At 37.2% G+C, this 27,983-nt stretch overlaps 1 protein-coding gene across 3 annotated transcripts in view; it reads left to right on the top strand.

The window, feature by feature from the left end:
- ANKRD31 (ankyrin repeat domain 31) overlaps positions 1-26,741 on the top strand; it is a 69,295-nt gene extending 42,554 nt beyond the window's left edge. For 2 of the 3 annotated variants that reach the window (XM_083816613.1, XM_083816614.1), the window contains exons 16-24: positions 264-423; positions 914-1,011; positions 1,742-1,823; positions 4,623-4,719; positions 6,534-7,581; positions 9,771-9,911; positions 10,533-10,629; positions 13,864-14,058; positions 24,584-26,739. In XM_083816613.1, the coding sequence (XP_083672739.1) occupies positions 264-423; positions 914-1,011; positions 1,742-1,823; positions 4,623-4,719; positions 6,534-7,581; positions 9,771-9,911; positions 10,533-10,629; positions 13,864-14,058; positions 24,584-24,729 (2,064 nt within the window). In that variant the 3' untranslated portion in view covers positions 24,730-26,739. Of the gene's footprint in view, positions 1-263; positions 424-913; positions 1,012-1,741; positions 1,824-4,622; positions 4,720-6,533; positions 7,582-9,770; positions 9,912-10,532; positions 10,630-13,863; positions 14,059-24,583 lie in introns of all 3 variants that reach the window. The other variant, XM_083816612.1, reaches the window with a different exon arrangement.
- The last annotated feature ends 1,242 nt before the right edge of the window (positions 26,742-27,983 follow it).

Below are 27,983 nucleotides of genomic sequence, written 5' to 3'. Positions count from 1 at the left end.
ACAATAAAATTCACCAGTTTCTATTAATTTAGGTCTAGGATGTTTTTTAACTGCTGTCTAGTGATTCACAACAAGTTGCCCTTTTAAAATTTGTTGTTATAAAGAAAGAAGTATAAAATAAGAGCCAAATAAACTTGGCTCTGCATGTGTAATAGGTTTTAGGGTACCTTATTTGTACCTTTGTTACTCGTGGCTTACCATAGATAGTTGTGGTATATTTCTACAGCAAGAATAATCACAATACAAATTATAATATGTAATAGGCAGCCAGGATTCTACTAGAGCATGGAGCAAATCCCTGTGAGAGAGACAGTTCTGGGAAAAGTGCTTTGGATGAAGCTTGTGATGATGAAATGAAAGAACTTCTTAAGTCTTATGGTGCTATTGACTCTGTACTTCCTGTTGAAACTATTGAGGTTACAGGTATGTTGGTTTGGTAACGTAAAAAATAGGATTATCATGTAAAACATAGGATCTGTAGTCATAGTGCAAAACTGTACATTAGATTTCTGCTGATTTGCAGAGCTGCATATTGCCTGGCACAGGTATGTTTAACTCTGTTAACAACTGATTAGGATTTATTTATTTATTTTCAGAAAATAGGATGCATGATGTTTTTTTTTCTTGAGAATCTAAGGAATAAGGACATATTTGGCTCTTTAGATTTTCACTGTCATCCATACTTCCTTTTACAGGACCTTTGTGTTTTTTAAAAATTGTAGCTTTAAAGACTATGCTGCCTAAATACGATCTCATTTGCATATACAAGATATTTTTTCGTAGTATGGTCTGCCATTACATTTTTGTAACCTATATGAGCTCATCTAACCTATGGTGCAATTTCCTCCTGCAATTTCATTTTAAATTATATTTCTTCTTCTTCTTCTTCTTTTTTTTTTTTTTAATTGCAAAGAGAGGAGTTATCTTAGGTCAAGAAGAGCAAAAATTTGTTTTGAGTGCTGCAAAAATGATGATGCAGCTTTGAAGCCACAATGTGAGAAATCCTGTGTGGTGAGTATGGACAATAGAAGAGTTTTGTTACAGTGCTTCATAGTGGAATACTGTATAGCATGATTTACTGACTGAATAACATAAAAATGTCTGAATAACATTAGAATCTATGTAAAGAACAGTATCATGCTCAGTAAACAATAAATTTGTGGATTATCACTTCTCTCAGTTCATGATTTCCATGTATTTATGCTTATTGTGCAAATAGTAGGCAACATATAGATTTTTTTATTCCTTATATGAATAGAAAAAGGTGAGGAATTCTGAGACTTTTCAATACATTTCCAAAATGGCTCTTTGAAAGTGTAATGATTTTTCTTCATAATGAAGACATTTAGAAATTGTTTAATCTTAGTTTAAAACACCAGCAAAGATTTTTGCACAAGTTTTATGTTAGGAGAGCTCTTGCTCATACCCATAGGCTATGTGTATGTTGTCTAGGTGATAATGTCATGGTGAAATTCACTATCTAATCCCTGCAGTGCACTCAGAGGTGGGACTCTGAGCAAAGACAAGTCTGAACACCTGGGCAAAACCAGGCTGTGAAAGCCCCTTGCAGAGTATAGCTTTGGCACTATGTGTATCTATCGTATTAGTGCCCCCATGACCTTCTCACAGAAGCTGCTCCCTATCTGGAATGACTTGAGTCCACCAATACTTATCCTGCCTCCATGCAGGATATGGTGCATTTGACCCTACTTCTTACTATAATTCTTGTATTTGTTGACAGGAGTCTGTTGTAGCCATACAAGATACCAAAAAGAAGCAGAAAGAACTGTTGCTATGTGAACTGAGAACTTCCAAAGATGCAGGTCGATGTAAATTTGTTTCAGTTATTTTTTGTAAATATCTAATATCATCACTTTAGAAATAGTATTGCAAGTAACAAGTAATGGTATTTGCATATCTCCTTTGGAACATATAGCTTGACAATAAGAATTTAATAACAGTTCCCAGATAAGTGTATTTACTGGAATAGAATCATAGAATTATAGAATATCCCAAGTTGGAAGGGACTCACAAGGATCATTGAGTCCAACTCCTGGCTCCACACAGGTCTACCCAAAAATCAGAATTCAGACCATATGACTGAAAGCACAGTCCAAATGCTTCTTAAACTCTGACAGGTTTGGTGCCCTGACTCCCTAGGGAGCCTGTTCCAGTGCACGACCACCCCCTCAGTGAGGAACCTCTTCCTGATATCCAACCTGACCCTCCCCTGTCACAGCTTGACTTCATTCCCTCAGATCCTATCACTGGTCCCCCGAGAGCAGAGCTCAGCGCATGCCCCTACGCTCCCCTCGTGAGGAAGCTGTAGACTGTGATGAGGTCTCCCCTCAGCCTCCACTTTTCCAGGCTGAACAAAGCAAGTGACCTCAGCCACTCCTTGTATGTCTTCCCCTTTACTTCCCATTTACAAAAGAATGAATATAATAATAAAAAAGGGAAGCGTGCCACTTGGAGGCATGGAAATATACGTTTCAAATCAATCATATAAGTAAGGATCATCAGATAAAAATGCACACTGTTGGTCAGTGACAAGTATGAGATTCTTTTGGAGCCCCTCCATGAACGTGAATATGTGCCTGTAATAGTAAAAAATAATGGATGCAGCATTTTCATTCTTGTGCAAATGCACTTTCAGGAGCCTAAAATAATTTATGAGGGTAAAAAATATGGCAAACATTATTGATGATGGGCAGTTTCAGAAATGCTGGTGCCTGGAGGTGTAATTTGTCTTAGTCTATCAAATCTCAGTTCAGATTAGTCTCAAGAGACAACTAAGTGACCCTGACTTCCTAAAACATTGCGATGCTGGTGCTGCATAGTTGTTTGAGCATATTGTGTCTGTGCCACGACTGTTTAAGTGGCAAAGCTTGCTGCAGGAAGACTTTTGACAAAAGACTCTCCCCAGCTGCCTCTGCCAGCTAGATGGGACTGTGTACTTTGGAGCAGATCATGCACATTAAAAAGTTTTGCTTCCTGACAGAAAAGAAAATTTTATTTATTTATTTATTTCCCTGAAAATAGCTTGGAGCTTTCGAATTATATTTAAAATATACCTTCAAAAATAAATGTGAAATATGGAATTGTGCAGATTTGTAGTCTCCAAGTCAAAAGTATGGATTATGAACTGTTAATTAAAATCATATTTGCTTGAAAAATGTTTGACAAAGGGACATATGATAGTCAGAAATCTGTATGCATGTTAAAGCTTTATGCATGATAAGGCTGAAACAAAGATTTATGCAATTTCATAAATGAGGAAAATAAGAAGTATCAGACTATTACTGTTTAGGGATATGAATGAAATGAACATGATGATTGGTATAGACTGCTGACTAAGGCACTGATAATGTAGCACCTCTTAAATGAAATCATAGTTACTACTTGTGGAGAAGTACAAGACTGAACAAGAATATAGGATTATATTGACAAATTTACAGCATAGGATAAAACCATCAGGGTGTTTACATGCAGTACAATTTACTGTAAAAAATAGATTCGAATTCTCTATTAAGTTACCTTAAGCTTACATTTGAGGGTGGTGAGGCACTGGAGCAGATTGCCCAGAGGAGCTGTGGATTCACCGTGCCTGGAGGTGTCTAATGCCAGGCTGGATGGGGCTTTGGGCAACCTGGTCTGGTGGGAGGTGTCCCTGCCCATGGCAGGGGGTTGGATCTAGATGGTGTTTAAGGTCCCTTCCAACACAAACCATTCAGTGATTCTATGATTAATAAGAGTAGTATTTTAATATTTTTTCTATTTTAAAAAATGAGTACTGGCAGATACTGTGAAATAAGTTATTGGAAACATAAATGCAATTTTAATCATGTAATTATCCAGTTTCCGTGATAATGGAGATTTCATATCTCCTCTTTTAGAATCTTAGAAATGAGATTATATGTTTACTGTATTATTCCAGTAGTATCTGCTGATCATGACTTCTGAGCTCTCTTTTTGATATATGTCTAAGAAAAGAAGAGATCTAGAGAAGAAATTTTAATTGTTCCTCTTATTTCAGAAAAGTACAGCTAACAAATGTGACAATTTCTAATCATATTTTGTCTTGTACTATGTATTAGATAATATGTAGGACCGTGATACGTATGTTTTTAGCACATATTTAACTAAGAACAGTCTAAACTCATCAAACTCTTTTATAATACTAAAATGAAAATGTTTTAGCCACCTTCTTACACTTGTGTAACTTCTGCATGTAGCCTCACATACCATTATTATATTATGCAACTCCTTGCAACACAAAGAAACTTTGAAAAAGTTTCAGTTCTTATCAGCCACAGGGCAGTTCTTTAATCTGTCCTGTTCTCATAACAACTTTCTAGGCTAGGCACTTGCACTTCAAAATTTTCTGATACTCAGTCTACTTCAGTTTAAATTAAACTTGTGTTTAATTTTTCCTGGGAGCATTTTCTTTGGAAATACTCTACTTGTAAATAGCTTTTAGTGTGAATGACTGTATAAGGTTATGCTGTAAAAATATGTTTGTACTTTGGCTGTGCATTTACTACATCAAAAATGTTATTACTATTATCATTTTCTAATGCTTATTGCCATCATAATTTTGATTATATCAAAATATTGGATAGATATGTATGTCCAAAGGCTGTGTCAGATACAAAATACTTTGAATGAAATGTTTGCAAAACAGAAAACAGAAAGGGATGCCCTTGCTAAAAAATACAGGTACGTGGAATATAAGGTTTGTATTTACAGGAATTCTTTAAAGCAGACGTAATTAGAAGTATACAGTAGTGTGAAAGCAAAAATAGGTGCTATTCATTCAGATTTTGCTGAATTTTTATCAATATTGGTTTCAGTTACTTCCAGTAAGAGGTAAATTACACAGAATATGTAAATAAGACAGTTTTATGTGAAGAGAAGTTAGGGTTCCAAACTATCCTTGTGAACAAGCTAGTGGCTGAATTAAAAAACAACATAATTAATTTAATATTTTCACAGTTTTGTCTGTCTTCTAATATTGAGAATGAAACTGTTCTAGAGAAAAATGATAAAATTTTCTGGGTATTGCAGATACCCTGCAGCTAATACAACAGCTGTCCATCAACAGTAATGAGCCAAATTACATTATATTTCCTTTTTATTATTTATATGGTATAAAGTTTATTTTAAACTAATTAACATATAAGCTTTTGCCACTCAAGATATGAATGTACGGAAGATGAGGAAGCATCATCATATTTTTTTATCTTTCTGTTATTCAGTTAGTTGGCCCAGGGAGAAATACTAATACTTCTCTATTTCAGTATGTTCCTTTGAAGATATTAAAATGTTTCTCTCACCTAAGAAAAAGGAGGGGAAAAAAGCACTGTATTTGTCAGTGGCTGTAAATTGCTTTGCCTTTGTCATTCTAGTTGCACTATCTTTGCTTTGTACTTTCTCTTCAGTTGCAGCTTCTTTCTGTACCTATTTGGCAATAAAGCAACAAAACTTCCCAGAGAAACAGTGCTAGAAAAATGTGTGGAGCCTCACAGGCTTCTGTGGTATTCTGTAGTTGTCTAGGCTTACTAATATCAGTGATCAATGATATGCTGATACACTGATCATATCATGGGTTCTAAGCACGTGACAGCAAGCAGTATCACAGTACAGAATGGAACACCAATACAGTCACATTGTAGTTTAGCTGTCCTTGTTTTGTACGAACTAGTCTTGCTGTAGCTCTGTCCTGATCCCCTCTACAGTCTCTCTTTTCTCAGATTGGGATAGTGTTACTTGCATGGCGTCTCTGCCGTGGGTGGAGTTAAAAGCAAACTGCACTGCTGTTCCTTTGCCCACACATTGTGGTACTCCTCTATCTTTCCAGCAAGGAGCCAGAGCAATGGTGCAATCAATTATCTCATGAGGGGAGATGAGGAGAAAAGAGTATTAGGCCATGCTGATGGTTCTTGTGCCAAAGTGGGAAAACAAGGAATTCCCTTCTAGCAGGAGGTGAATCCTTGGAAAGAATCTTACAGGGAGACCAGGTCAACTAGGAAGCAAGTCCTGATGAAGGGAAAGAGATTTCCAAACTGGCATACAACATCCTAAACTGCTTTTGTCTGAATGGTCATGTGATATTATTACAGTTTTGCTGTTCACTAAATGTTCTACGGTAGAAGACCATAAAAATATCTGATAGTACATCCTTTAAAAGCTTTGACTTCAATGAACCATTGCTACTTGCAATGATAAAAGGCTGGCCAATGGTAATAGAGACCCAGGTTAGATTCTATGAGTTAAGGGTGGTATAAGGTTTTTGCTATAGTTTTGAAGCTTTCATGCTACTTCTAGACAGAATTCTGCAGTTTGTTGTGTGTGAAACCTTGGATCTGAACCATTAACTTCATACATGATTAAAACATTGTTCAAATTTTAGATGTTGGCAAAGTCCTTTGAAACCTACTTTGTTTTTAGTGAGTTACATCTGTTTAACTGTTTTTGTTCTCTGTTCATAGTAACTATGGGGTCTTTAATAAGACTTTTCTAATTTTCTGTAGGGCTTCAGTGGAATCTTTTAAGAAGGGAGCACTGAGGGAACAAGTAGTTAACCTTGCTTCCAGGCAAAAGAGTCTGTTGACTGTTGCCCAAAACCAGAAGGAGTTAGTCCAGAAAATACAAAATTACAGAAAAACAAAGCAAGTATTCAGAGCAGCTCAGTTAGAGGACCAAATCTCAAACATACTTTTTTCCTACGGAAATGGTAAAGGACAAGGTTTAGCTGCTGATGAAATCATGCATCCTGATGTAGTTACATCTGATATGGGGCTTGGTGCCAGCATGGCTAATGGAAACAGAGTAGAAGCACATCTCTCTTTAGAAAATAGGTTTTCAGCTCAGGAATGCAGCCAACATCCAAACAACTGCCTGGCTGAGACAGAAGCAAATAAAGAAGCAATTAGAAGCAAAGAGGTTTCTGATCATACTTCAACATCTGAAAAGACGAAAAGAAAATACCCCTTCAATACTATGTCAAATGCTGTAGAAGTGGTGACAGTGCCTTCAGAAACTGCTGGTTCCACTGCTGAAACAAAGAATTCACAGCAAAACGGCATTGATTGTGTAGCAGTTGCAGAGCAAGGACACAAGTCTTTACATCCCACTCCAGCAACAAACACATTAAATATTTCAGAAGCCCGAAGCACTGTTGTCAATAACAATGTTTGTCAGCCAGGTGGTGACTGTCAGCAGGTTCTTACAGATGAGGATCTACACAGATACGTAAATAAGAAAGAAGCTTTCCAGCAACAGCACCAGCAAGTAATTGTGTCAACATCCACAGAGAACTTTTCAAATACTCTGCAGGGAATGATCTTTCAGCGCAGTGAGAACCCATTTAATGCCAACTTAGTGCTTACAAATCTTACATCAAACACAGATTACCCAGCAAACCTTAGTAAGAAATCTTCCCAGGGCTATAGTTATCAGGAATGTGGACAAAAACAAGTGAAGTATGAAAGAAAAAACAAGAAGAAGCTCCAGTTGATAGATCTACTTCAATTGGGAAGGATTAAGCCAGGAGAAAATGTTTTAGAATTCAAACTGCAGGTAATTGTTGAGATATAATAATGCTAATATTAGCAAATAATGAAAAAAAATGGGGAAACAGTAGTCTGTATCTTCAGCATTTGGTAGTGAAAATTTTTATGCATTAGTTGCAGATAATCTTTTATGAGTTTTAAAGGAAGAGGTTATGTACGTCTTCTGTTACCCCATGACTTTAACACCCCAAACACTGAATGTGTAAAGTTTGTGTTTAACTTTGCATTATCAGTTTCTTAGTATTTCCTGTTGCTAAAACCAGAGTGGAGTTGTTAGTTGTGTGTAATTGTGTAATACCCAGTTTTCAAATTGAAAGGAGGAGGTACATTCAGGTCCTTATGACAATGTGATTTTTGAAGCAACTGTTAGGTCCCTTAAATAAATAAATGTAACACTAAGGATTTCACTGTGCCACAGCAGACATGAATGCATGCAAAATTACTTGCTTACATGCCAGCTGGTTTTGGAGTCTGATGCGAACCACATTTGCAAAAAGTAAAAGTAAAATCAACGTCTTTTTAATATAAAAACATGCCCCTGTGCTTTCAAATACAAAGCAGATTTGCAAGACAGCTGCCAGGGAACTGGCTTTGTATTGAGTAAATGATGGAATTATTGACTGAATTCCCAGTTGTGAGCCAGTTGATTTCCAGGGCAACATATTGACTAAAATATGAAAGGTACTTTTCAGCTAATCAGGTATAGTTAATGTAGAAAAGACCTTCATTTATGCACCTACAATCTGCTCAGGAATGCTTTTCTGCTGAGAGCAGCTGTTTGGTGTGTTACTCTGTTTAGTAACATAAGACAGTGTTAGGAAGTTACAGCTCTCTACACTGAGTCGTGTCATAGATCTATACACATTCTTCATATTGTTGAAGGAAATGTAATATTTCTCCAAACCCCAAGATGACTAAATTCAAGGATGAAGAATTTGGTATGCTTACTGTCATCTCTGAAGACCGTTACCTATGATATCAGCCTGATACATGTGGATGTGAGGAATTATAACCCTATGTTGAAATGTTGATGTTGGGGGTTTAGAGAAGTCAGTGGTTTTTAGTAGAATGAAAATGGCACTCATGTCTTAGAAGACAGTGAGTACTGTAGAGATTGGAGTTAAGAAGCCAGTATCTGTTGCATTGCAAAGAAGTGATGATCAGTAAAGTTTCCTTCTTTGTAGTTACAGATATCTACCTGATAACAACATTTAGTGCTTAGTCCTTACTTAAGTTAGCTTTGGGTAGGCAGGATGCAATTTTGAACACTGTGGACCCAACCTATGAAACTGTAAACTGGATTCGGTGTTTGTCAGAATGTTTGGGTTAAACATCTTTGTTTAGATTCTTACAGACACAGAGCCAAGCCATTTGTCATGGTAGAAGGCAGTTGAATCTGATGGATAATTCTCCGTTTGTGATTGTTTAACCTCATGCATACTAAGCAAACTTACCAAGTTCTAACAGTCAACAATCAACAACCTACCAATCAACAACTATTTTTTGTTGTGTTAGCCTAACTGAGACCAGTATAACAAAACCATAACTTACTGATCTGTAAACAACTGTAAGCCATGCTTCCAGAGGTGCATATAAGTTTTCAGAACTGGTCTACTTGTCAGAGAGACAGTAACAATAAATTCTTTTATACTTAATTTTGCATGAGGTAGGGCTGTCAGGTTTCTCCTTTTAATGTCTCTTGATGTAGATGAAGTTTTGTGTAAATATGTTGAATCTTTGAATTGTTGTTGGAATTCTACTGTGACATGTATTTATTCCACACATCTAAGAGACTGACTTTGAGTTACAGTTTTTTGGAGTGTGGGTTCCTAAGTTCTCTTTTACAAATTAATTTATTCACAGCTCTGTTATGTCTAAGAGGAAATAAAATGCAAATACTGTTCTGACAAGCACTTGTTATTAAAAGGAATTTGATCTCAAACCTAGGGGGAGTTGTCCTCTGATAGTGTTATCTGTGTGGCCAAAACATCTTATTCTGTTGGAATAAATCCTTTTATCTTATGTATCACAGTTTACGATACATAGTGGCAGTAATTTTTTTTTTTTTGAGAAAAAACAAGTTAGCTGCAACATTTCAGTTATATCATCCTTCATCATTTTCCCATATTTTAAGGATTTTACTTTAGATTTGTTGATTTATGAATTAAAAATTCCTCCTTAATTTTTATTTCTTAGGAATTTAGTCATAAAGCCACACTCTTAGAAAATGGCAAGATCAAAACAAGTGAAAACAAAATACTTCAGAATCCAGTTCAGTGGGTTAAAGACCTATTAGGAAATGATATTTCTGTGACATGGAAGTATGTGTGGAACAAGGTAGGCCTGATTTTACTCTCTGAAATAATACTAATAAATAGAAATAACAAATTTCACAAATCTGTAATTTATAAGGTAAAATGCAATTAGAAAATATTTTCACCATTTAGGACCTCTAGTTCTTAGTTCTTAAAACAGAAGACAGTACAAGCCTAAATTTTAAAGTCTTCTTACTGTTAATGAATAAGCAGCAAACGGAGAGGTACATAACCCCAGAAAAAGAGCAGATGTACAATGATGAACTAGTTCAGAGACCGTGGAATGCCCACTCTGTAAGCTCTCAGTGCTTTTAAAGAGTAGTTTTAAAAATGATTAAGAGACTGACAGGAAAAGCTGAAAGGTAGTTAAGAGAACAAAAAGGAGCAATCTTATTGAAATGTCAGAGTGTCAGGGACAAATGCTGCAAAAATAGTGGCATGGTTTACAGGGCTTAGCAGATGAAGTACGTTTTGTCAGTCAGAATTCAAATGAGCAGAATTTCTGCTTGTTATTGATAGACACAGTTTGGACTATTATACGCATAAACTCAGTATTATAAGAAAAGTGAAAATTTGTCACCTATCAGAAAAAAAAAAAAAGTAATTAGAATGACCAGTTATTGATTTAGATTTGTTTGTACAGGTTACGTATTGTGGGAAGGAGTTGTCAAAACTTCTTGTTGAAGAAGTGCCTGTTTCTAATGACCTGGAATTACCATCACAACAAAGAGAGTCCTTGGGTACGTACCACAAAATCTAATATTCACCATGACTGAAAGCAGCAGAAAGTGATTTCTGAAGAGCTTAAATTCCAAATTCATCCATTGTTTTCTGATTTATTCTGTGCTACATGTGTACTGTAGATCTTGGGCTTGAAACATAGTGACAGAAATTACTAGTTATCTTTAAAGAAGTGCATGTTTCTTTTCTTTCAGAATGTGTTTGTGTCGAGAGAATAATTATGTTATGGCTGCCGTATAAAAATATTTATGTAAAATTTTATCTAAAATATTTAATATAGAGAGAAAGTGAAGATTTTAATAAATGAATTTAATACTTTGTTTACTCTGTTGGAAACTCAGATACATGCATAACTTAATTGTATGTACATATTAAAGTCATATTAAATAATTTGTGTCAGTGGACATCCTGGTATGTTCAAGAAACATTAATAACTAGGGAGATATTCTCTAAAAATAATCAATCATAAGAAACAGAGTGCATTGATATGAGAAAAAGACATTGAATAATTTTTCTCAGAACTGCGCAGTAGACTTAAGAACTTCGGCCTGATTTTGATAACTAATGTGCTTCCAGGGAAACCCAAGTGTCTTTGACAGTCAATTGCACTTGGAATCCGAACAGCTTTTGGGCTCTTGTAATTGGGTCTGTTAATTTGATGAGTCAGTGCACCTCACGTGAACTGGGATACCAGGCTTGGCCTGTTCTTAAAATACTAAAAGTAAATTAAGATATATTCTTGTAAAATATCTAATCTGATATTCAAACTATCATGTTCTACTGATAATTGCTTTAGGCTAAGAACACTGAGATGATGAGATTATATTGTCCTGCTTCAGTAAGTTAAGTTTTTACCGGGTGTAAGAGACTTAAAAAATGGATTTAGTCTCTAACTTCTTATAGGCTTTTGAATATTTCACTAGTTCTTATAAATTTCTCCTTTCATGGAAGATTTATGATAAATATTATAACTTCTAAAACAGGGAAATCAGTTTCTTCAAAAAATAGTTACTTGACAAACATAAATCAGACTGGGGATCAGTAAACTTTTTTTTTTTTCTTCATGCCTTTCACACACAGCCCAGGGTGATCTAGGGTAATCTAGGAAAGAGTATTTAGAGAGATTTTGTTCTCAGGTGTAATTTAAGATCACATTAATATTCAACCATTAGTCCTAGTTGGGAAATTGAGGAGGGAAAGCTGAAGTGTTCTTGCTTTCAGTTCCATTTCAGATACTACATAGCCAGATACATACTAGGAAATTAAACAGGGTCTTAAAAATTTACAGAAGATGATCAACCTCTGTTGTTGTACTGTGAGAACGGTTGCAGGTGGTTTGAGAGAGAGCTCATTCCAAGGGCAGCTCCCAAGGGGCACTTTGCCTGCAGTCAGCCTGCTGGACAGCATAGGAAGGTTTGTTAATATGGATGCTAGCTACTCACAAACACACTTCTATTCTCTAATATGTAACATAACAGTCTAATATGTTATATTATTTTTTTAATATATACTCAAACACTACGTGTTTATAATAGAAGTGTATCCTGCCTATTTGAGGAATCACTCTTTTATTTTTCTTTCTGTAATAACGAATTGTATTTACTTCAAGACATTCCAGAGCATTGCTAGAAGAGAATACTGGGCCTGATAATTTGACTGTTTTCAGAGCAGAATGCTATTATTTTAAGTAGTACCCTTACACTTCTTCCAGCTTGCCATATCTTAGCTCAGTGTTCTGGTCACTGAGCTATTATATGAAGATGATGGGATAATGGGAAGAAAATGATCTGGCAGTGGCTATATCTAGCCATCTTTTAACAGCAAGAAACAGCTACTACTGAATTTTGCATACAGACCAATGTAGGAAGCATGTCCTAAGAACCTTTAACAAATTAAGGCTCTTAGGCAAGACAGGTGAAGGAGTTCCTGTTCTGTAGCTGCCGACAGCATAAGAAAAGTCCTAGTTTTTCAGCTTTTTGAGATGAAGGTACTTCCAGGATTGTACAGTAGCAGAATTTTAGGCCCTTGAGGAAGGTTAATGGAAATTACTTGAAGATCCCATGAAGCAAAGGAATCCCAGAGTAAGGCAAAAATTTTTAACAGTATTTAACATAAGTTTTACAAATTGCAATTTGGGAATGAATTATCTTAATCCCAACTAAATTGTACTTTAGACAGCTGTGCCTCTTCTTTGAGCCTTTAGTACCTTGTAGGATCACAGTAGCAGAAAGCAGGAATTACTGTGTTCAAGTCTGAGTGAGAAATAAACATTGAGAAGATATACAATAATTCTAGACTGTCTGTATTCGGAGAAGCAGAATAAACTATGATTATATGGTTTGGAATTTATTCCTGTGTGCTTTCTGATAAATGCTGTAAAGACATAATGTTTACGAAAAAATGGCCAGGAATAAGCAAGGATTCAGAAGCAGATGTCAGCTGAAGAGCAGATGTCAGTTGCAGAGCAGATGTTCATTTCAGAAATTTTACATTTAGGTGGCTTAAAATAAAAGCATAACCAGTTTTAACCGTGAGTGTAATACATACATACATTTTCCCGGTTGTTATTTTGGGAAGGTAGTCTTTGGAAAACAGTGTGATTAGTGGAGTTCTTGGGCCCTGGCAATCCCTGACTGCCTTTAATAGCCATTGGACACCTGTAAATATTAGAATGACTCCCTAACTTTAGTTCACGAAAGATGCAAAAACTATGAGTAATAAAGGGTGTTTTCAAGGGAACTGGGGTGATTTCTTAATGGCTGATCCACAGAAACTGTTTCAGAATGTTGATGTTAGTGTTACTTCAGGTACTGACCATGAAATGAGTGGCTGAGATCAGGAAGATTGCATGAAAGCAAGTAAGAGTAGTTTTGTTGTGATCATACGTGATACCATATGTTTCTGCTTTCCTTGAGACATGCAGTGAAACTCATGCATATTTAGTAGGCTACTTTTCAAGCTAAATTTGTATGGCATCTAAAGTAATTTTGCCAAGGAAAAAAGCGAATGCCCTAGTCATCCTCTAGCAGCTACATCTCAGATGTAAAGGAGCAGAAAACCAAAACCTCCTTACATATTAGAGAATGTCAAGCTGAGTGGAAATTTCAGGATTTGCCTGCAAGAAAAATAAAAAGCATAACTACTCTGTGTGTTAAAGCATTAAACCACCAGCACTAGATAATACTGGTATAAATAAATAGAATAAAGTTGTCTTGATCTTTTTGCACTCTCAGGAAAGAATTTTATCACAAGGGACCCCAGCAACCACACCCAGCACTACCCGAGTCCCTGCGCTGACTCTGTTCTACCTGTTGGGAGCTTTGACCTGAGCAACATGCATCCAAGAACTCAGACAGAAACTGCGAAAACATTGCTATGCACTGAAAGAGAAGCAGCTGAAAGTCTCCCAATTACCAGAGAATTAAGGAGTAAGGTTTTTTTGTTTGTTTATTTTTTTAACTGGTTAAAAAAAACAAATGGTGTGGGCAGGGGATATAAAACAGTTACACAAGGTAAAAAGAAAGCAGGTTGAACGGAATTGATTTGTCTGGGGGAGGGAAAGAGTGCTGGGGAAAAATGATGACTCTGCTGATGGGTTAGATTGATCTAAAAGAGGTAATAATGAAGTTTTTGAGAGCTCCGTATGTTCTACTCTCCTGCATCCAAATTAGAAACATTTTGTTATTTTGATGTAGTTAATAAAATAACTCTACGTCATTTGAAGTGTTTAGTTGCTTGTCTCAACAGAGTAAGAGCAAAGACAAATGCTTTCGGGAAGTGAAATATGATATAACAGCACTGTGGAATAATATAATTAGTGTAGTCTAATTTAGAGAGAAGAGAGGAAATGTTACTGAGGATGCTGAGATCTGTGTGGAGTTCACTGAGCTTTTAAATTTGTATTTTCAGTATTACATGCTGATTGCACATTAAACCCTATCCGTAGTATTTGCACAATTTCAATGGTGGTTACTGCACTTTGAGCTAGCATTTTTGCCTCTACTGCTGTTGATTACACCACAGAGGGATGACCACCAACCCTGATCAACAGCAGTGCAGAGTCAGAGTGGTCAGCTCAAACCCTCACCATGGCCAATGTCACCGTGCACTGAAGTGAGTAACAGTGCTGAATCAGTTCCTGCTGTGGCAAACAGGAACAAGGATATCTATCAGAGGTGACAAGTGTCTACATCTGTATCATCCACTGTAAACCAAAAGAGTGTCCACACAGTAAAGTGATTCCTTACACTTCTGCAGGACTATAGATAGGCCCTTCAGCTGCAGTACAAAAGATGAAGTAAACCCTGGAGTTGAGAATCTTCTGCAGAAAATGCTTTGTTAGCCTAGTTCTCTGTGTGTTTGTGTGTGTGTGTTATAGAAGAAATTATAGTGAGTGTCTTAACTGCCAGGGCAGAATATTTGGAGGGAGGTGGTTTTAAAAATCACAAGAAATAGATTATATAACACATTATGTTAACATTTGTGTTTCAAACAAACAAACAGGCTGAACTCCCTTTGATATGAATTGAAAAGTTACATGTTATGGCTCACAGGAGTTGTGTTTCTCTGCTGAACAAATGATTAGCCAGCCGTGTTCATTTTTTCTCAAGGTACTAGTTGTCGCTCTGCTTACCAACATAACTGTCTGGTAGCATGTGTCGTCCTCGTCACCCTATTATCTGTGTGGTCAATCCTGTCTGGAAACTTACAGCAAGAGGGTAGGTTCATTTTGTAGACAAAGGTTCATTTTGTAGACAACAATCCCCACTCTAACAGACGTGGGGATTATGCAAAAATAAAAATGTATAATAAAATAAAAATTAGTAACTTGGAAATTCACAGAAACATTGTTCCATGTATAGATTTTTTTAATTATTTGCTGCAAGTGCTCTTTTAAGTGAAGGAAGGAACTGCTTATTGTGCAGTATAATCTTTAAAAAAAAATGTAACAACCCTTTTTCCACTTTTTGAGCTTACAGAACCCAAACCTTTTGTATCCACTTCTGAGGAGAGCCTTTTCAGATTTCAAGTCTGACCAAAAATATTTTTGAATATAAATTATCAAAATCAAACTCTTAGTTAGGAATGAAAATTCTTTAAAAACGAATGTCTCAGTGTATTTTATTGAATCTCTTAAATGAAGCTTTGGGAGTGCCATGAGAAGCCATATAGCTCAAAGATGGATTTGCTGTATTGTTTGCCCTTTACATTTGTTTCCTAAGAAACACTCAGATGCACAATGCCATTGCTTCTTTACTTCATGCTAAATAAATTCTGAATGTAAAGCTCAGCCATTTTAAATTGACTTTTAACTAGTTTTCTTTTGTGGCTTCGCTAGTCCTGGAAAAATGATAGAAGTGTAATTAATTTCAGTTTTCTTGCTAGTCAGTCTTATCTTCTTGTCCTTATGCAGTAGAAAGTTGTGAGGCTGAAACTGCTGATGTGGCAGGAGAATATTTAAATCCAAGTGCTTCAGCATCATGAAAGAAAACTATGAAGTATTTCTATACCTCATAGATAGGTGTAACATTAGGGTACTAGTAAACATTGCATATACATATTTGCAAGAATCTTCCATTAGACTCTAATTGTGAACTCTTCAGAAGAGGGATCTCTTTGCTTCATTGAACTTGTTGAAATATTACTTAGGTATTAGTCCAAAACCCAAATCTGGCCCAGTGTAGTTTATATTTCCTTGCCTTAAGTAACTGTAATGTAAAGAAATGTAACCCACACTTGAAAGCTTGTAATACTTTTGGTGCTGCATAGAGTTCCAGTTCAGAGCTCCAGATTCTGCAAGGCTTAGAAAATAAAGTCAGAAACTACTTTCACTGAAAAACTCTACAATTATTATCTTCATGTTTTTGGAGAATAGCTGAAAAAGATCTTGAACACTTAGTGATTCCAAAATCAGTATGTGAATCAAGAACCCCAAGGTTAATTCTTCTTTCTTTCCTAATTTTTTTTTTTTTTTTTGGTGGGGTGGGGATGGGGTAAGATGGAGAGGTGGGGAGGACACACAAAATATCATGACTCAAAGGAGCTTGATTCTGTATATCTGAATTTTTGTGGTTGGGAATTATTGAAGTAGTGGCCCATCGTCACTATCAATAATGGCAATAATTATATGGAAGAGGAGAAGTACATGGAAGTGTAAAAAAAAAAAAATCCACAGCATCTTAAAAATGTGCTTCCTGCATTTAATAAATGTATCTTCCTTGTTACCTGTAGCCGAATATTCATTAACCACACAATGTCCTTATTTATGTGACTGTAAAAGACAGGGGTATGCACTATATATTATTTATATTTTCTGCTACTTTATATTTTGTACTTTGGAAGCAGAGTGAGATCGTAGACAAATACTCCTATCCAGAATATTTTCCCATCTCAGTTATTTCATGGTGCAGCTATTATTTGAATTCTGGCTTCAAAAATTTATTTTTGATGGTGTTTGAATGCATGCTGTGTTCTCTTCTTTATGGCTTACAGACAAAATATTTAAAAATATTTTCCAACACTTTTAAGTTCCAGACATTTGCTTTAGGTAGTTACATACTTTATGAAGAAGCAAATAGTTCTGTCAGCAGAATTTACAAGGCTGTATTTTCCAGCAACTTTGCATGCCATAACTGAAGTGTAGGCTTACTCCATCTGCACACTCTGCCTTTCCAAAATCCTCTACCTGCTCTTACTTGACCATCAGCAAGGTAAAAGGCAGAATGTTGTGTGACTGACTGGGAGTTGAGCTGAGTGGCTAGCAAGAACCAAACAAAATTCACTTTTGAGATGGCCAGAAAGGAAAAACAAGGAAAGGACTACATGTTGTGGAAACCAACTCTAAGAATTTAATTTCTTACCTGTTTTTTTTTTTTTTTATTATTAACTGATTTATTTATTTCTGAAACTGGAACATTACTTCAAAAGTAACTAGGTGACAGCGAGAGTGATCTCACAGAACTATAGAGTACTGTAGGTCAGATGGGACCTCTGGAGGTCTCCAGCCCTGCCTCCTGCTCAAAGCAGGGCCAAATTCCAAGTTAGATAAAGTTGCTCCAGGCCTTGCCCAGTCAATTTCTGAATATCTTCAAGGATGGATGTTCCACAACATCTCTGTACAAGCTGTTCCAGTGCTTGACCATGCTCATGGTGAATTTCTTTTCCATATATCTAGTTGGAATCTTACATGTTACAATTACTGACAGTTGCTTCTTTTCCCTGTGCGTAAGAGATTCATTTTCTTAAGAAGTCTGGCGAAAAGTAAGTAAACTGACTCCTAAAAGCTTTAAACAGTGTCTCTCTGGCCTTTTTACTTTGTGAAAAAAATAAAAAATAAAAAAGGTGTAAAGGAAATACTTTGATAACTGACCTTCCAGTTGCACATAGCAGCTTTTCATCTGCTTTGGTGGTCCTGTGGAGACTGCGAGAAGACTAAGACAAACAGAACTGTTGTAGATAACGTTCCAAATACACATCTATCTTTTTTCTACCTTACTCAAGAAAGCGATAAATGAAAAGCAATGTGATTAACAGCAAGCCTCAAGAGGACATGCTTTCAGCTGCTGTGTTGCTTGAAACAGGGAAAAGACAGACTTTTTGTTTTTGTTTTTGTTTTTGTCAAATTAAGGCAGTTAGTAGACAACCTCATAATCTTACCTTGATGAGCTTTCAGGTAATATTGCACTTTTTTTTTTTTCAGGACCAACTTTTCACAAAGTTGGAACAAATCTTCTAAGGAAAACAGTTCAGTGTTTAAATCACCACACAATAACAGCTAGGGAGAAGCCTCTAGAAGTTGTTCTGAGACTCCACATAAAATCTACGGAATGAATCACAGCTCTTGTAGATTTTGCCAGTGCACAAAAAGCATGAACTATTGGTTTTTCTATCAAATAATTGTTCTGATCTGAACTGTAAATTGATTTATACATTGTCTTCTGTTTCTTACAATCTACATTTCAGTGTGCTGTAAATTGTGAGAATTTTAAAGTGTTACTTTCTAATTACTCAGGGTTGTTTCTGGAGCTGGTTCTTACTAACTTGGCACATTAAACTCAGGTTTTCTAAAATGCTTAGATATAATTTTAGAGAACTCTGTATTTGCCTTCCAAATGAGTACACAAGTGAATTATTGTCTAAGCAAGTGTAAAATAATAACTCAAAATAGTAAGTCTAAAAAGAGAGAAACCTGTGGTGGGAACCTGCAGCCTGCTAGTCAGACCGAGAAATAGTCTCCTATTAATCCTTTTAGAGCAATCTTACTGCCTTTTAATAAATGATATCGGTAAATGCATTTGTTGTTATTGGAGAACTTAGTAATTTGATATTTAAGTAGAATGGTTGACTTAATCCAGAAATGGAAAGGTCATCTGGACAGCTATGTAAAAATATTTGGGTTAGAAAAAAAAGGAATCAGGCACAATGTTTTATATTTAAAATACTTTTTTTTTTTTAATAAATTCAGTCTTGAATATAGATTCTTTTATGGGAGTCTGTATACATTTCAAGATTGATATTTGTGTGTTTGTCAATAATGCCTCTCAACTTTTTGGGAAAAATAAAATTACAGCTACACTGAAGACAGGAAGAGACTGTCTGCTGAGACTTAAATTATTCTCTCTTTTCCCTGATAGCCTATTGTAACATTTTATTTCTATATTGTAACATTCTCTTTCTGTAAGGAATTTGACGTTTTGAGTTCCCAGACTCGTAAATAAAAATCTTAAAATACTTTAATACAACAACGCAATGGCCCTGAAGAGTAGCAATTCAGAGTGTATGATATCATATAAAGTATTCATTACTGGCTAACATGCATATACCCAATGTATCTAGCAGATGAGAAAAAAATGTTACTGTATAAGATTATGATGTGGGCACAGGTTTTAATGGGGAATAATATACTGTATTTATATCACCTATATAGGCACTGCTTGCAGAAAAGCTATGAAGTATTATTAATATTATACTTTTTTTTTTTCCCCAGATATTTAAAAATAGATTTGCTAGTAACTTTATCTCTCCATAAAGTATAACATCTCCTTGACTGTGTTGTGGGAACAATACTTCCTGCTACAAGAAATATAAAAATAATTAAAGAAATTTCAGTGTAAACCTTGAAACTGATGCTTTAGAATAAAAGGCATGAATTCCTGCTCTTTAATCATGCCTGCAAGTCCTTTTTCCATACAGAAGCAGAGTGTAACAAGAAAGGTCACTGTTATGAAATGAATTCAGAGAAGAATGATTCTAGATACCTAATCATTTTTTCTGCTTTATGACATTGCTTTTGTCAATCTTACTGGAGGACAAAAAGAAAGAATGAAGTCCTGAGAAATGTTATTCTTTGAGTAGAAGAAGAAACATTGCTTTCTCAAATCTACCATTTTATGTAGCATCAAGAGAATAGAATAATGATCTGTGAAAGCATGAATTAAATTCCAAATTATTGCCACGTGAATTCTATTTATAGGCAAATGATGAACTGAACCTACAGGTGATCTGTGGTGAGTAGCTGTCTGATTTGTGAATGAAAGAAGCATAGGCTGGGTGACTATCAGAAGGTGCTCTAAGTCCTCCTGATACAATCTTAGCTGTGCGCTGAACTGCAAGTGGTCATTATAATCCATTAGTTAGCTTCCAAGTGGAAACGATTCATTTATTTATTTCACAAGATGTTACAAATAACCTTCAAGTTTTTTGAAATGGTACCTACCAGTATAGATGGTACCTACTAGTATAGAAAATACAGCAAATGTACTTGATAAATTAATTTTTGGAGAAAAAAAGTGCTTTCCAAATCAGGATGGAGGTGGATGCAGAGTGTCACAAAGCAAGTAGCCAAAATCCATGCTGGCCTGTATCTTTTAGGGAATACCTTACCTTCAGGTATCTGAATTGGATGTCATGTCTGATTGTTAGACAAATATCACTAATCTGTTTGTAAAGGCAAAGACCTTGGACTACAGGATACAGAGAACGAAAATCTGTCAGAATGAAGATCTACATCACATGAAGTGAGTCAAGAACTGTGGGGAGACCTGGAAAGAAAAGGCATTTTGAGGGGAAAAAAAACAACAAAAATAAGACAAACAAAAACAGTTACCATGGAAGCATCTTATTTTGTCAGAGAAAGATCCAGTCTTACAATGGTGAACTGTCCACAATCATCTCATTTTCCAAGATGCCAATTAATGTCTTAATTAGCTGAAATAAGTCATTTGCAACATTACCACTAGCATGGGCAGAACTCATGTGCCTCAATTCAGTAGCAGCCTTTTAAGAGTCACAGGATCTAAATGTTGTTTATGCGAGGTTCTGGATGTCATTTCTGGGTATGAAGGGCCAATGCATGATGGGATTCCTGGTTTATGGCTGGTGTTCTCTATTTGGGTTCCTGAAAGGAGCACAGAAGAAACCCAAGAAACCTGAAATCTAAGGCTGTGGGTTTGTTTTTTTTTTTTCTTCTAAGTCTTCACTGCCAAATCGTAGATCAACTGCTGACATCTTTCAGTGTGTTGTCCGTAGAGTTTCTCTTTGCTGATGCATCTGTAGCCCGCATCTAGACTTATTGCACCTACCCAGATCTGCTTGAGCTAGATGAATAGCATCTCCTGTGACTTTGCTACAGATATCACAATCAGTTAGGCTTCCTCTCAGATGTAGTAATAACCTTCACCTGTATTACAGAAGTATGGACACTAGATTGACTGCTGCCTGTATATTGACTCAAATATGCTGGTGGTTATAATGTAAGGGCATTTAAATAACTTTTACAGATAATTTACATCAGCAAAATAGTTACAAAATGCTTAATGGTATCTCTGGATGGTTTCAGCAATTTGTAATTGGAAAAAATACTGGTAGGATAGCCATTTAAAGATAAATAATAATAATAAAAAGATCTTTCAGGGGATATTTTAGTGATCAGAAAATGGAGACTGCACAGAAGTAGCAATCATTGGTGACTAACCTTTATGCAACTGCAGATTCTGGTCTGACATTTATATTTTTGTGCCACTAATGGGAATTATATAGCACTTAAATAGAATTTTCAGGTTCTTATCTACCACAGAAGCAAGGTCTTGCAAAGTTGTAACAAAATGAAAACAGAAGTTGAAAAACATTTAAAAAGGTTTCAAAAATGTAAGGCTGAAAGAGATACCAATGCACACAGAGAAGTTCTTGGCAGGCGGGATGGAAAAAGTATCAAGGGAACATGTTTTCTCCAGGTTTACAGAAAAAAAAAAAGAGAAAAAAAAAAGAAAAGTTAATTCTGATATTGATAATGATTGGCACTTTATCTTCTAGCTTATGAAGGTGGAAGAAAACTGAGAGCACTTGACAAGACAGCAAAGGTGGTAAAGCAGAGAAAGACCCTGGCTATGTGCATACTACCTGCCTAAGCTTTTTTCTGAACCTGAGGCACACATTTGAGTTTTGGATACTAGCATGGGAGCAGTTCTGCACTGCTAAAAGCCTGTAAGCTGCCAGTAAGGGGATGAGAGTTAACAGATGGCAAAAGGGAGAAAGGAAACTTCAAAGTGGGTATTAAAATGTTAAACATAATAGTAAGCAAAGAGAGAAAAGGGAAGAAGAGCTGAGAAAGAAAAAGGGAAATGAGAAGGAAGTTAGTTGCTTATTTCAGAATATGGAGTAGGAAACACAGGGACTAAATGTTAAAAAACTGATTGATACCTGCTAAGGAAAAAGAGATTGTGTGTGGATGTAGAAACTCTTACCCAACACTGCTGTTCAGAACCAAGGGGGAGGCTTTGGAGTGGATAAATTGTAGTGCTTTTGCTAACCATTACCTAAAATTACTAAAAATCAGAGGTTAGAATGAAAAGGATTTTTTTTGTTTGCTTCTGGTTTTGTTTGTTTGTTTGCTTTTGTTTTTGTTTTTAAAGTATACAATCAGGTAAATTTGTACTTATAATACAATGCTGGTATTTACAAAATCTTCATCCAATTGGTAAAACATTAATTTGACCCAAAGGAATCAACAAAGAAAGCCATCAGCTGCCAGCGAATCAACGAACAAAACCAATAGATTTATCTGGTCATAACTTTATTACACTTCCAAATTTTATTTTGGATTTTTTTTAAGTTAGAATATTGCAGTGAGAGTGCTGAAAAGATCATTTCCAAAAGTAAAAAATGGATGTCTTTTCTCCAATTATGATATGAAAAGATGTTGTTCATATAACTTCAGACTTTGCCAAGAAGTCTCCCTGTACTTACCTGCAATATGTGGGCATTTCAGGATGAAAAAGCTTTTTCAACAGATTGAAACAGGTTGAAGTCATGCCTGTCGTGTTACTCTAGACCCAGTATTAATGATAACCTTTCAGCTCAGTTTCTGCCAGTTTATTTTATCAAAATATTCCCAGGCTTGCTTTTAAGATTTTTTTTTTTTCCTGAAGGCATTGTCCGCAGAACTGTTTTGTAACTTCCCATTCAAGCATTTCTCCTTACACTCTTTGAAAATTAATTCCAGTTGAGTGTGTAAGGAACCTCTGGTGTGACTGACTACTCCTTCATAAGAGATATAAGCTTTGTGTGAGGAGCACTGTAATGTTACCTCTTGGATGGGGCATGCATTCAGCCTGCCCGTCTTTGTTTGCCATAGTTCAAGATACTTCAATATACAGTAGCCATCGGATTATAGCTCCATCATGCTTTTTTTTTTTTTTCCATTATGTATTGTGTTATGCCAGAAGACACATTGAGGGTGTAAAATATGGAATGATATCGTATTCTTGCTGAAGTCAGAAGTTCTGCTGCGTGGAACAACACACACCCTCACATGCAAGATTGTGTATTTGCAATTCTGAACTCAGACCTCTCACTTTTATTAGTAATTTGCTGCTTCTCTGCTCTGGGTGATAAGTTATCCAGGAATGGCAGGCAACTCGTCAGTGAGCATGAGACACAGTTAAAAGGTCTGATACCTACAAGATAACGCAGATTTTTCACCACTAGGACCTACCAGTGTGGTCAGTGCAGTGAATCTCTCATGCATGTTGGAACTGGCGTAGGTGACACAGAAAACTTTGGTAACAAAGGAAGACAAACTCCTGGCATGGCACATCAGAAAGGAGTGCAAGCTAAATGACCACCTGCTGTACCTTGAGACATGTTTTCTCTGTATTTCAACAAGTATTTCTTTTGGTCGGTCTAATCCTCTTGAAATGCCTGTCCTCTCAAGACTGTCAGAACACTTTTTTTTTTTAAACAGGGGCCATCACCACTTTTCATGACAATCCTTCCCTGCTAGCATCTGCTACATGTGTCAGTTTCCATGTTGGGCTGGTTGTGGCAGCTCTAGCATTGTGTGCACCCATACTGAATGGAGAAAGTGTGGATGAAAGATGAACAAATCCCAGTAACTCTGAAAACATCAGTCTCAAGTGCCTGTTGGATTCTGTACCCCTATGGAAAAAAAAAAAAAAAAAGGTCTTATTTGTTGCTGGATCTTAACTCTGCCATTTTGTTACTGATTTTAACAGTAAAAACTACAAGTTCAGGTGCCCTGGCAGTGACACAAATGCCTTAAATTCATGCATTGCAGTAGTTGCGTCAGTCCAGCAGGTATTTAAATATTGCAAATACCCATTGTTCAATGCTGTAATTTTTTGTATAAACGTGTACAGCTTCATCTTTGTACAGTCCATTCAGGATTATAGGAAGGACGTGGTGAGAGGGATCCTCACCCTGAGCACCGAAACACATAGCACTGCCTTGTCTCACTGAAGTCTGGGTGCACGTACTGTGGTAGCACCACAGGTGAGATATCTGGGGTCTTAGGCTACAAGCATCCTAGTGCACAGGGATCTGTGATGCCTGCGTGGTTCTAACAAGCTACTAACACCTGTCTAATTAATAGTGCCAGTGGTTGCTTTCTCTTGCTTCAGCATGCACTGTGTAATCATTTGCATTTGTTTTCAACAGGTTCTTCTATCCAGTTCAACTCAGTAGAAAGTCTGACACAAGCTGTCAATGAGATATTAGTTCTACGTACAGAGGAGTTTCTACCATGGTCTGTAATGGAAAAGCACTGGAATTTCTACATGGAATGTGAAGATTTTGGATTCTGAAGACTTCTTGAGTGCTAACATTTTTTTTTTCCATCATCATCTAGAAGTAAACATTTGAACTTCTAGAACCAAGTGCTTTGTTACCATCATTCTGATAAATCATTTGCCCAGCACTTGGAATGGACTGAAAGATTGATTGAGTAAATGAGAAACTGAAGAGTACTTTGTAGCAGGTGAAAGTAACTGTCAATATTGAATTTTGTGCTTTAACATCATTAAATGGGAAAGTAGACAGGGGCCTGTTATATGCTGGTGCACAATGAAATATATTCTGTGTTGGTAAGTTTGTATGATACTCCACCGATTTCTGTGCCTTCCTACCTGCCCGTGCTTGACAGTACCAGGCAGGTACCAACGCCAGTGCTCACTTTTTACACCTAAACATTGATCCAGTCTTCCAAAGCACATGCTATCAGAAGTGGCTGCAAATGCTTGTGCAATAATGTGAGCTGTTAGGCAGAAATCAAGACGGGCAGCTTTGAAAATAACCAGCAACTTTGCTTTACTGGGCATGGTTATATACAAACATTTGAGAACGGGATGTATGTTGGGAGAGGTTAGAAAAGGGCTCTTAATCTTTCAAAGTGCTCGGGGAAATTCCATTAGTGTTTCAACCAAATCTATCTGATAGTCAAAAAATGCACCAGCGTCTGGCAGGAAATACACCGAGCCTATTCCTGGTAAATGAATTTTTCAGCATAATAACATCCTAGATTCCCACCCTGATCTGTGGAGGCTTTCTGTTTGTTTTTATTTTACAATGTGCGAATCTGCCTCTGTAGCGTATTTGTAACACGTTTGACTGTCATGAGAGTTATCTGCATTCAAGTGACGTTCTTGCTCTTTCATTCCCCGGATTGTAAGGAGAGATGAAATAATAACACCTACTACTCCTAACTCCAGTGAATGGGGTGAGAAATACCTCTTGTCAATACCTAACATCCTCAGTTCTCTATCTGGAGTGAGAAGAGCTGTTCTGCAGGGATTTGTTAATGTCTTTAGTGGGAGAAGTTTTAGGGAAGAGAGAGAGGGGTCTGATGGGCAGAGTTAGTACTCTGTCCTGGGATGCATGAGCAATCATTGCCTGATGGGCTGTAAAGATTAAAAAAAAAAAAAAAAAAAAGCAAGCTGCCTTGAAGCCAAAAAAAAAAGTTAAAGGCTACTGAGTGACAGGTATTTAGTAAAGGTCAGTTTCCACGCAAAAAGAAAATGGAACATTCTCACAGCTGCTGCAGCAAAACAAACCTGAAGGCATATTGGTTTAAAGGAACTGTTCATTCGGATGCTGCTGCTTGGAACACCCTTGGAAGAGGGAAGTAGTTTTTCATTAGAAGTTGAAGATTTATGACTGTTAAAATTACTACTGAGTTACTTACATGTTTGCTTGACTTCTTTGTTACCAGATGTTTAATAAAATTGCAGTATAAAAACTGGGAGGACTTGACAGTGATGCTTTTAGCCCATCATTATATTAACACAATTAGATGACCTAAGGCAGTATGAAGATACAAAAGTGACAAAAGTCTGAATGATTCAAAACAGGTACAGAGGTAAAAATGCAGAGAGTTAGATGAAAACTGCTCTTGTTAACACCTTAAGTAAAAGTCAGTTACCAGTTTGTTGTTGTTGTTCGATATTTGTATTGCACATAAGCATCGTAAGAAAGGCATTAGCTTGACAACAGATGTAGGGTTCTACTTCCTAAATCTTCCAACTATGAATTTTTTATGTTGTGCCTGCTGGAATCTTTTTCTTAATGTAAAGACCCACTAAGAGATGACAAAAGTCCTGCCTCCGTGAGTAGGATGTTTTGATTTCTTTGAAAAAATTTTTGCTTTCTGAGTGTAGTTCTGGGGGGTCAAAGACAGGCAGCTGTTAGTGATCCTGAGCACCGCAGAATAATGAAGCATCCGCGCACAACTGGCAAGCAGCGATGGTTAGTCCTCGCAGCCCTTCTGTCACGATCCAGTTCTCTTTCTTAGCAAACCACTTCTCTACTTGTAGCCTGTGAATTAGTGCGTATTTTGTGCTGCACAGAATAAAGGGGAAAGGACAAGAAATGCAAAGAATACAAAACCCGTGGCATTCTGTCTGTTGTTAATATTCAGATGGGGAACAGGAGGAGAAGGAGATGATGCAGGGAACAAAGGCCACAAATTCAGATTTGTATTTCCACCAATTTATTTATTTATGTATTGCCACGATGGGGTAAAAAAAAAAAAAAGGATCAGAAGATTAATACCAGTGAGGAAGAACGCAAGGCACGAAACAAAAGCGTGAGAGGGAAGGAAAATAAGCAGCTGGGAGGCAGACAATACAACACAGATTCATAGGTTCTGAGGCCAGAAGCGACCGATGTGAAAATCTGACCTCCTGCATAACATAGGCCGTAGGTTATTAAATGGTAAAAGCGAGGGAGACGAGGGGAAAAGAGACAAGAAGCAAAGACAAAGACATGGATAGAGCTAAATTCACTCTCGGCAGAGGATCAGCACAAAACATTGCACCTTCTTGCCAGGCAAAGCTGAACTGTAACCGGCAAGAATAGGTAAGGTAAGAGAAACGTGGGAACGAAGGGCAGCTCTGGGAAGCTGTCAAAAACACGGCAAGGTGCAAATACCTGCGGTGGGTTCATGGTGGTGCCTGGGGAAGTCCTGCTGAAGGGGGGGGGGGCGGGGTGGAGGCGGAAGATGCCCCAGCGTAACATCACCATAGGAGTCCTGATAAATTCTTGGAGCAGCTGGAGTTGGCAAGTATTTTGTGATTATGACACAGAGGAAAAGATTATTTTTTTTTTTTTTGGATTTCAGACAGTGTTAATCGGGGGAAAAACGCCCTGGTTAAGCGATTAAGAGAATGAACCGCTTCACACGAGAGCTTTGGGCTCTTTTCTCCGCTCCGCAGTAGCCCGATGGCCATTTGCGCGGCGGCGAGAGCAGCCGCTGACCGTGCCCGGCTGCGGGTGAGCCAAGCGCCCGGCTGCCGCGAACATTGCCCACCTGCTCCGGGCTTTGCTGCGGGGACCCGCATCCCCCTCCTCCTCCTCCTCCTCCTCCTCCTCCTCCTCCTCCTCCTCCTCCTCCTGCCCGTCCCGGCCCCAACTTTCCTCGCGGAGCAGCGCGCAGGGGCCGCGGAGGCTCCGCGCTGCCCGGCGGCGGCACAAACTTGGAGGCTCGACGGCGGAGTTTGGAGAGGAGGCGGGAGGAGGAAGAGGAGGAGGAGGAAGAAGAGAAGGAGGAGGAGGAGGAGGAGGA

Source organism: Anser anser (genome assembly GCF_964211835.1).
Source record: "Anser anser genome assembly, chromosome: Z".
Classification (NCBI taxonomy): Eukaryota; Metazoa; Chordata; class Aves; order Anseriformes; family Anatidae; genus Anser; species Anser anser.
This window is presented reverse-complemented; position numbering and strand designations above follow the sequence as displayed.